At 39.3% G+C, this 10,620-nt stretch overlaps 1 protein-coding gene across 4 annotated transcripts; it reads left to right on the top strand.

Annotated features, from left to right (window-relative positions):
- The first annotated feature begins 1,549 nt into the window (after positions 1-1,549).
- On the top strand, positions 1,550-10,430 carry LOC121550567 (LIM/homeobox protein Lhx2-like). 4 transcript variants are annotated; one of them, XM_041862881.2, is made up of 6 exons: positions 1,555-2,337; positions 2,669-2,831; positions 4,332-4,534; positions 4,944-5,314; positions 8,354-8,556; positions 9,061-10,430. In XM_041862881.2, the coding sequence occupies exons 2-6, from the start codon at positions 2,712-2,714 to the stop codon at positions 9,340-9,342; spliced, it is 1,179 nt and encodes a 392-aa protein (XP_041718815.1). In that variant the 5' UTR covers positions 1,555-2,337; positions 2,669-2,711; the 3' UTR covers positions 9,343-10,430. The 4 variants fall into 4 exon arrangements, with proteins under 4 accessions (XP_041718817.1, XP_041718814.1, XP_041718815.1 ...); XM_041862883.2 differs by having other exon boundaries at positions 1,550-2,831; positions 9,029-9,185; XM_041862880.2 differs by having other exon boundaries at positions 1,553-2,831; positions 4,947-5,314.
- Positions 10,431-10,620: the final 190 nt, after the last annotated feature.

Here is a 10,620-nt window from a genome sequence, read left to right as displayed (position 1 = left end):
TTGCAGTCCTTTAGCAGGCTATACTAGCTGTTAAAAGTTGAAAGATGAAGCGTTTAAAAATATAGACTATTGTTTTCCCTATGAAAGTCAAGAGTGCTAGAAAGATAAAGTTTTGTGCTAAGTGGATTCTGGACTCTCTTCATACAGGCTATTATATGTGTGGATTTTCCATTGTTTACATCTGAGACAGAAATCTAACAAATAAGTGCAAAAGCTGGTGCCCTGCTATTTAATTTCTTGTCGTTTCCTTTGCCATCGATGAAGAATAGGCTATTCTATAAAATGTGATGGTTTCAATGGGGAACAGTGTGGCTAGGTCTTGACAGTGATGTCATTTTCTCACACACATCTCAGGCATTTTCTGTCGCCCATTATTTTCCTGAACAACGTAAGTCCTCCTCTGATGACGAAGTCCAAACTCCCCTCCCAATTAAGATCACATAGCTAATTAGAAGAGCGGATCCGGAGTAGAGGCTTAGGCTATGGCCAGGGACAGCAGCGTCACCCACCACGCAACACTGGTTTGAAACTGAAGGAAATGAGAAGGGAAGTCTGAGTCTAGACGGGAGTACCATTGAAATCATTCATATTGAAGTGTGTGTCATTAGAACAGACACATCTTCAATTTGGGAGATTCTTCATTTACTCTAAATGACTCGCTCTGCACGAGGTGTATTATGTTCACTTTATATCACACATTTTGGAATGCATGCCGTTGACACGGGCAAATTTGAGTTTTTAAATGACTGAAGAAAAATGCCTCTGAGTTGGAGGCCTATTTTGAGAACTTGCCGTTGATTTGATTTATTTTGTATGGATTAAACAGATGCAATACGGGCCTTAATTTGTGATATCAATTTGCCCATTTTAAAGGCATATGTTGCTGGTATTTGTAACATGATACAATTTTTATTTTACCGTTATTTTACCAGTAAGTTTACTGAGAACACATTCTCATTTACAGCAACGTTTACAGCAACGACCTGGGGAATAGTTACAGGGGAGAGGAGGGGGGATATAGATTAAACAAATCGAACACAACATTGAAATCTATACAACAACACCATGATGGAACCTGCATTTCAAATGACTATTATTTCTGTCATTGCTCAATGAACGTCTTCTTACACTACAAAATATGACGCAGAATGCATTGAGTCCCTATGATGGAATAAAGTCATGGGGTCTCAGACGCCAGTGTGACATGCTCTAAACAGATGGTCCAATAGAGAAGGTGATGCAGGAGATCATGTAAGCTATGATTTGTTAAATGTTATGTTATAAGATATACAGATATAAAGATCTAATAAATGGGTCCGGGTGGGTCAGACAGAGAGAGAGAGAGAGAGAGAGAGAGAGAGAGAGAGAGAGAGAGAGAGAGAGAGAGAGAGAATTTAATTTAATTGAGTGAGAGATATGCATGAACGTCATGTGACAATGGACCAACAGATCATCTTTACACACTAAAATCTTTGCAACACTGTCAAATCAATATTCCCGTTCTTCTTCTTCTTCTTCTTCTTCTTCTTTCCATGTTGTTTTAGACTAGATAAGCACTAAACTAAAAGTATTCAGATATCTAATCAAAAGCAGTCACAGAAAGGATGCGTCCAAACAGCATGACATTGGTAACCAACGAAAGAATACTCTGCATACTTCTTCGGCAGCAGTAAAATAAGAATTCGACGATGTTGAAGAACCAATGAACATAAATCGTGGAACGTGACGTAAGGGTCCCTGTAGAAAAGGCGCAGAGTGTATCTCAAGGCCAGAGACCGTGGAACAGTGATAGGGGCTGCCTGCTTGAGTCTTAATGTATAGTCTTAGTCGACTCCTCCTCCTCGATTACTCACATGCATCTTTCTTGGCAAAGAGAAAAAAACTACTAAAGGAAAACAGCTTCTCTCAGGATCTAAATGCAAAACAAAATTTGACAACGAGTTATAAACAGCTTTTTTTTTTCTTACAAATAATTGGCTACATGTAGATTTCCATAACATCAGTGCTGTTCTAACACCAACTTGGACACTGTATTTTAGTTATATGACAAACTGAAGAGGACGCAGCTACATGGAGATGCACGCGCCTACAATCTCAGAGGCTGTTGTGATTTTTTTCTATTCCTTCGATTCGTGTGGAAATCATTTTAGCGTTACAGTGATGCAGTAGATTATTCCAATAAAAGTAGCGGCAGTGTCCATTGATCGAGTTAGTATTGGTCGGCGAAGGACTAATTCATTCGTTTACTAATGCGCTGCAAAATGTTTTAATCCAAATACCCCTGAAGAAATAGGAGGGACCAGTAGCAGACCCATGCAACGGGGGCTTCGATAGTTGGTATGTTTTTAATTCCTTAGGAATTCTTTAGCAAATGGCATTTCTTCTCGTATGATAATGAAAAATATATTGCTATGCTGCATATAATTAATTAGCATTAGTAAAACGACGGATTCCGTCACTTTAATTAATGAATTATAGCCTATGAGAGAGAGATGCAGATATTCGGATGATGATTTCCATTGGCAGATGATAGTGTGGAGAACACGTGTCCATTTTTGCCTCACATTTTTTTCTGACCTGGAATTCTTACATGTCACACCAAGAAGGGAAGAATCTGACTGCCAATGCACGGGCTAGGTTTGCGTCTTATGGAAATCTTTGGTTGCAGATCTGAGGAAAACACGTATAATATCATCCCCTCTGCGGCAACGATGCTTTTCCACGGACTCCCTGGAGGCGACATGCACGGTGTTGTGGAAGAAATGGAGCGGAGAGGAAAGAGCGAATCCGCAGCTATCAGCTCTGCCATAGATATGGGAGAATCTGAAACGGTAGGCAACTGAACAGCCACACGCTGAGGGGCGATTGCAATCGAGAGTATAGCGAGCAGTTGAGCACAAATATCATAATGCGCAGCAAAACGTTCATGCAAAAAAGTAGGAGCAGTGCACTATAAAATCATACTTGTGATATTAAAAAGACTTGACGTGGGATAGGCTATTAAAACTTGTTGGACTAAGAAATAACTTACTTTTGGAGTTTATTATTATTATTTGGAATATGTCTTAAACAATGTATGTATGATTATGGAAGTATTTTGAATCTCTATCACAAAACAATTTAGCGTAATCTAAGAATAGTAGGCTAATGAATTCATAGGCATATGCTAATCTGTTAATAGCAAATATCAGCGATGTTTTTATTATGTCCACTCAAGTGTTTTTAAGCATGACATTGTTTTGGTGTTAGATATGTTGTGGATTTAAACGACATCATAATGAAATGAATGTTTCATAATTTTCTACTTTTGAAATTGTACAACATTACACATTCATCAAATCGTTGTGCAAATTAGTATGAGGCCTATATGCGGCTGTATATACCCTTACAAATAAGGGTACAATTAATAGAGAGTTGTTTTACCTTTAGACTAAAACGTGCATGTGTTCAAATCTTGATTGATAAAATGTAACTTGAGTTAAATTACAAATTAATTCGTTAGAATGGTAACAAATGGGGGGTCTTCTCCCTATAACATTGGCATTCACTTTGTTGCCTATATTTTTTGACTAGGCCTAATGGATGGGTAGAAGTGGTTTGATGTTTGATCTGTTCGGCTATATGTGATAATGTATTCCTATTGTGGTGCATTTCTTTGTCTTGTTATATGGTTTTAGCCAAATCAAAGTTTTAAGCCAAATTACATTAGGTGAGGTGAAAGTTTTAGCATCCATCCCCCCACCCCCCAATAATAATAATAATAGTCCCAAAAGTGTTTAAGAAATTATACTTTTCTTGGAACTTTTTAAAAGATAAAAAACATTTTAGAGAATAGGCCTAGAAAAAATGAAGTGTGTGTGTATGTGTTTGTTTGTAAGTGTGATTAGGATATCTGAAATCGTAAATCTTGGTGTGAGTAAGCCGTTTTATTTCGAGAACTACAGGCTACATAGCATGTGCTTTGTTGTTGTTTATGGATGGATGTTTCACTTTTAAATGCCCAAAATGTTTATAACAAGATATGCTTTGATCAACAATAGGATACAGTTAGCCTAGCTATAGGCCTATAACTTGGCATATTTTAATTGATGTGAAAAAACAAAATCTTCATTTCTAGTCTAAATAAATAAGCCTGTACTGTTCGGCGCAGTGCCCTCTGTCAGATATTACAATATGTTCATGCAAAATATCATACTTAAAAGAATGGGTAATAAAAAGGAAGCATCTCCAAAAGGGAGCATATCTTGTGGCAGAAATTATATATTATTTCGATATGGGTGTTTGATGACATGTGGTTGACATAAGTTTGTGTTTGTTTGGTTGTCTTTTAGAACATGCGGTGCATGAACAGTGACAGGGTGGCTCTGTGCGCGGGCTGCGGCGGGAAGATTGCTGACCGCTACTACCTGCTCGCGGTGGACAAACAATGGCACATGCGCTGTCTCAAGTGCTGCGAGTGTAAACTCAACCTGGAGTCCGAGCTCACCTGCTTCAGTAAAGACGGAAGCATCTACTGCAAGGAAGATTATTACAGGTAACTCAATAAACCCCGCCAAATGGTGCTGCACACAATAGTAAAAGTGTTGGGTGGCTATGAAGAATAGCAAACATTTGAAGTCAGATTTGCCCTAAAAATAGTCACCCCCTTGACACATTATATTTAATTTGGGTATTACAACACCATATAATAGGCTTTAATGTGGTCTATAGCGTGGCCATACTACTGAGCTTCGACAAAACGTTAAAGTGCCCTTGCACAAAACGCATTACATATGGCCTGTGTGAGAGTTTCAAAGTACTGTACATGGTTCTGTTTCAAAGCGGTACCTTGGAGTACGCTTACATAACTGCCACTGTATGTGCTACTAATTGACACGGTTAAGCCTAATTCACATCTGATCAAAATGTGTCCATGCACTGACTAGGTTATGTCTTCTCCGCAGAAGGTTTTCGGTCCAGAGATGTGCCCGGTGCCACCTCGGGATCTCGGCCTCAGAGATGGTGATGCGGGCCAGGGACTTGGTGTACCACTTGAACTGTTTCACCTGCACATCCTGCAACAAGATGCTAACGACTGGGGACCACTTTGGCATGAAAGACAGTCTGGTGTACTGTCGGCTGCACTTTGAAAATCTCATACAGGGGGAATATCAGACACATTTCAATCATGCGGATGTAGCCTCTCACAAAGGACTGGGACCTGCCAACGCATTGGGACTATCCTACTTCAACGGCGTGGGGACTGTGCAGAAAGGGCGGCCCAGGAAAAGGAAAAGTCCCGGGCCAGGAGCAGATTTAGCAGCCTACAATGCCGGTAAGACTACAGTGATAACATTTCCAATTAATATAGGCCTTTTCAGAACAACGCCATACTGACTCAATGGCCACTCCCCCTAATCAAAAAGTTTTCATTGCGTATGACAAAATGACATAACTGTGCAATTTATAATTATTGCCAAGGCCTGTTATTAACAACGCAGGCCAACAATCATGAAAGGGTGGGACTTAAAAGTGCAGGGGAGTCTTTATCCATATGATTTTAAGCATGGTAATAATTTAAATAGAGTAACCTACTTGTTCTCAATAATCTATTAGCTATAGTACATTCGATGCAACGACAATTTTATATAGATGTTGCATGCTTTTAGGCTAATGTCTTTGTTATTTCAATCGTGACAATTCTTTCTCATTCAAGTGGAGAGGTGCCAAACGATTCGCCCTCTTCATTGCATCAGTTAATCTCTAACGATTTAAATAGGCTATCATAATCAATTGATGTTATGATATTTTTGTTTTTGCAACCAATATTTTGCAACCAATATTTCAATGACTTCGTTCAGTTCATTGATTTAAGCTATGGGCTGTTATTTCTTAGGCCTAAAAGGCACGTGGGGCCTATAGCAGAAGACAAGTAGACAATTCTGTGATTTTACCATACAAAGTTGTTTTTTAAATCATTCATTTTCTTTACCTCCATGGACGTTCCTCTTTTGTTAATATCAGAAAAGTATCGTAACCTAAAGGGTTGTAATATTGCATTAGCGTATTTGTGCTCTGGAGAAACTAAATACCACATTTGACCATCATTGTAGGCTACACTGTCATTCGACACAACCGAGTTAATTTCTGCCTAATATTCAAAACATTTGACCTAATTTCTCCCACGAAATTATAACATGGTGGTTTCCCAAATTGCTGCAGATTATGTATCCGAAATCCCTCTCTCTACAATTCAACTGCAATTCAACTGTGTGTGGCAGGACAGTTTTATCCACACATTTATTCATCCTGTCCTCTAAAAAATGTTTTTGAAGTTCCGGCTTTCGCCTTAGCCATTTCCCACTTGTCAGGCTCTATAGACGTCTAAAGTTCCCCTTCTCGCCCGGTTGCGCACTCGGGATCGGTTGGTCTGGGACCTGGCCAGAATGGGTGTGCACTACAAGAGATCAATGAGACTTGACGAGTTATCCAGTAGTGATTGTGGCCAATGAGCAGTTGTTGCAACAGTAAAATAATGTATATAATAAAGAAGGCCCCTTCAGTAAGCATAATTGTCTTCTTGCATCGACATTTGTGTCTTGAGAATGAAATATTGCCGTCAGTTATTGTGTTATTAAACTGTTTTCGTGCATTCCTTCCAACTTTCATAAAATAAGTCAATCGTAGAATAAAAGTTTGATAAAAGGCAAAGTGAATCGATCTACCTTCAGGATATTATCCTATAGGCTATTCAAGTAGGCGTATATAAAATCACTTTTCTATTTAGGCCTACGCATCACTTGCCCGTGTGTCATCATTCACTTGGTCATATAAAGACTTTCCACATGGTTCATCATCTGATTGAGCCACCATACTTTTTCAACCAGTAATCCGAAGTAACATGTCTCACAACATCTAAGCGGGAAGGGGAGGGGGTTGGGCCGCTACTGCCCTCTACTGTTTACGCATTGGGCCACTGACTGATATACATATCAACCTTACTGTATTAGATTAATAAACAACGTATTTAAAGTAGGCTATTGACTAAAGTCACCTAACAATCTTTCACAAACGAAATCGATGTTGTGCTTGAATAAATATCTAATACGTTTCTGAAGCAAACATATATATTATTTCCAGCTGTTATTAGAAATGTACTCATCAGCCTATCAATAGCTTTTGAACATTTGCGAAAGATAAATACTGTTTATGTATGTCTGGTGTTTGTGGTTTATTGTCTGAAGTGTTATTCTGAGACATTTGAATGACTAATATTTATTGTATGCAGCATTGAATATGTCTGAACTGTTATGAATAGATAGCAACACATAAGCATTTGCCAAGAAAATACTGTCATGGAAATGTGTCATGTTTCTGCATCCACGATTCGATTATCTAGGGCAGACTATAGCATATGACAATCAATATGACAACAACCATCACACAATCAGGGTTATTATTATTATTATTATTATTATTATTATTATTAGTAGTAGTAGTAGTAGGCCTAGTACTAGTAGTAGTAGTATCAACATATATTAATTAGACTATTATTGTATTTTATTTCACCTGTTTTATGTGCTTATTATTTCAGCTCAATTCATATTTTTTCAAGGACAAATGGCATTTTTATTTTGCAAACTGACAATGCATATTTCCCAGCTTAAGACCTCTATGTGTAAAGACACTCCTGCCAATACCAGCCAGAAAGTAATTCACATGCACATATTTTAATTGGTTGATGTCTTACACAACCTGCCTATGACACCATATAGTGAGTGCTGCTTAATGTATGTGAATGTAACACTGGGTATCGCCCTAAAAATGTGTAATTGTTAGAAGTCAATGTTCATGTTAACACTGATATATACAAATATCACAAATACATCAAAAATGTTCCAAATATAATATCATATTTTGATTATGGTACTGGGTGGTGTAAGGACCTTATGAGACACCGCTGTTCAATAGCCAGGCTGTGGTTGAATTTACAATCACTGTTCAAATATACCTATGATTTTCATGTGTGTATTCCTCGCCACGCTCTCTACCCAAAGTTTAATTACTAAACCAATCTTAAAACATGGTATTAAAAGCCAGCTACACTCACTGCTGGGCTGCATATAAGCCAGCATTTTGCCCTATTATTATTAATGAATTAATTCAATACATAATGTAGCAAAATACATAACATGGTCATGTTTAACTTATTCACTTGTTCGTGAATGAAACACCATATTCAGGTTGACTAACCAACATCTGATCTTTGTGTGTGTGTGTGTGTGTGTGTGTGTGTGTGTGTGTGTGCGTGTGCGTGTGTGTGTATGTGTGTGTGTGTTTGTTTGTTTGTGTGCGTGTGTGTGGTGTCCTCCAGCACTCAGCTGTAATGAGAATGACGGCGACTCTATGGACAGGGACTCTTACAGCTCTAGTCAGAAGACCAAGCGCATGCGGACCTCCTTCAAACACCACCAGCTTAGGACCATGAAGTCCTACTTCGCCATCAACCACAACCCAGACGCCAAGGACCTGAAGCAGCTAGCCCAGAAGACTGGCCTCACCAAGCGTGTACTACAGGTTAGATACACACACCTACGCTGTATTGTTCCTGATATTGAACAAAATGAGGAAAACTACACACAAAAGGAAAAAGAAAATTGTTCTTGTGTATTATGATGGGAATACAATTGAATAATGGGATGTTGAAATCAAACGAGTATCAAAGGGACATTTTTATATTTCAATTTCCAGATAGGAATTGTGAGGAGTGAGAGTAATAAAATCAGATCTACTGCTTATTATGGGGAGCGGGGATCACAACAGAGAGCGCTTGATTTCCACAAAGACGACAGCAAATTATCTAGGGGACTGAAGAAAAAAATGAGACAAAAAGGTTTCTGAACAAAAATTCTGTAAAAATCGCTCCGCTTTAATTAACGCTCCCAGAAAACAAAGCAGTCATTTTGCTTTGATGCGTTCTATTTTTCATGCCTGTTATTCCAGTTGAAACCTTCCCTCTGTCTTTTCCCCACGGTTCCATCACTAACAGTCGCAACGATGTTGCCTTGCTGTGGTACACAGGTCTGGTTCCAGAATGCTCGGGCCAAGTTCCGGCGGAACCTGATGAGACAGGAGAACACAGGGGTGGACAAGACCTCAGACGGCTCCACCCTGCAGGGGGGCACGCCCTCTGGCCCCGCCTCAGAGGCCTCCATGAGCCCCTCCAGCACCCCCACGACCCTGACGGACCTGACCAACCCCACCATGCCCACCGTCACCTCCGTATTAACCTCTGTGTCTGGCAGCATGGATGTCCACGAGTGCAGGAGCCCATCGCAGACCACCCTGACCAGCCTGTTCTGATGCCCCCTCACCTCCCTCACAGACTGCCACCTTCTGATGCCCCCGAGCCTTTAAGCAAACACCCTGACCAGCCTCTCCCCCGACCTCCCCCCTCGACTCTGTCCACTCTGAACTAAAACACAGACCTTTGACAGAGACAATGAATGGACTAGTAAAATGAAGGTAATGGGAAAAGGCTCTTACTTTTACTCTGAGCCCATTTTAGAATATTTACATAGTGAGGCTGCCAAGCCTTACAGAAGGAACCGTTGTTGTTATTTTGTTGTTGTTGTTCTTGTTGTTGTTGTTGTTGTTTTGTTGAGAACTGAGGAGACTTGATTAGCATTTTTCAGTGTTTACAGAATGAAACTTGGGAAAAGAAAAAAACTGCTTAATTTTGGAAATTCATTTTTTTCTGCACAATATTTATGTTGTTGTACAGGAGTCACTGTTAGGAAACATTGAGAAGGATTGTAAAATGATGGGAAATCTGAGATTAAACACAAGCTAAGATATCCTAAAACTGCAATGTGCCTTACACTCCATTTTATCTTCAATTGGCCCCAACATATCCAGACCTGTTTCTCCCATCAAAATCAGATAGAAACACATATGTTTTGAACCAGCAGAGAGTATTTTGGATCAAGGGTATAGGAGTAAATGATTCACACAAACTGTGTGTGTTCCGTGTGTCTGGTGCATGTGTGTGTGTCTGTGTGGGTTTGTGGTCTTAACTAAAGTTTGGAATTCATTAGAGTTGGCAGACTAATTATTTCTGTTGAATAAATAAAAAATGACATGTTTACACACACGCACACACAAACGGAAATGGCATATGATATCATACAATAGGTTGAAATGAAACAGCCAATGAAAGCTAGTTTTGTTTGTGATCTTACGACTTGCATTTATCTTACAAGAACAACAATTCTATACCTCATTTACAGAAGAACTTGATATCAATGAGGATGGTTTTGCTGGCTAAAACTGACATACAGTGCACACTGGCATCCCAACCTCTTACCTTAACTCAGCTTCCACTGTTCGACACAACTGGGAATTTTGAATTCCAATTGGTGAAAATGATTTTTCCCTCAACAGGAGTTGAAGCACTAAAAGCCAATATAAGGCTATTTTCAAGTTTATCTTTAATCAGACACAATGTAGCATGATATGTGTAGGCAGCGTGTCATGTCCAACCAAGAGAAAAGGCCAGTTATACTTGTGTTACAGTAAACACCATCATTATCAAAAGCTGTAATTGTGGGCTTCTGTTTTAGTTGTGTAACCATTGCCTTC

Source organism: Coregonus clupeaformis, chromosome 18 (genome assembly GCF_020615455.1).
Source record: "Coregonus clupeaformis isolate EN_2021a chromosome 18, ASM2061545v1, whole genome shotgun sequence".
Classification (NCBI taxonomy): Eukaryota; Metazoa; Chordata; class Actinopteri; order Salmoniformes; family Salmonidae; genus Coregonus; species Coregonus clupeaformis.
This window is presented reverse-complemented; position numbering and strand designations above follow the sequence as displayed.

Bases quoted from the DNA above. Each gene is read 5' to 3' on its own strand.
- LOC121550567 (XM_041862879.2), top strand. From the start codon at position 2,625: ATGCACGGGCTAGGTTTGCGTCTTATGGAAATCTTTGGTTGCAGATCT. The intron at 5,315-8,353 runs GTAAGACTACAG...GGTGTCCTCCAG, and splicing joins TTTAGCAGCCTACAATGCCG to CACTCAGCTGTAATGAGAAT. The intron at 8,557-9,060 runs GTTAGATACACA...TGTGGTACACAG, and splicing joins TCACCAAGCGTGTACTACAG to GTCTGGTTCCAGAATGCTCG.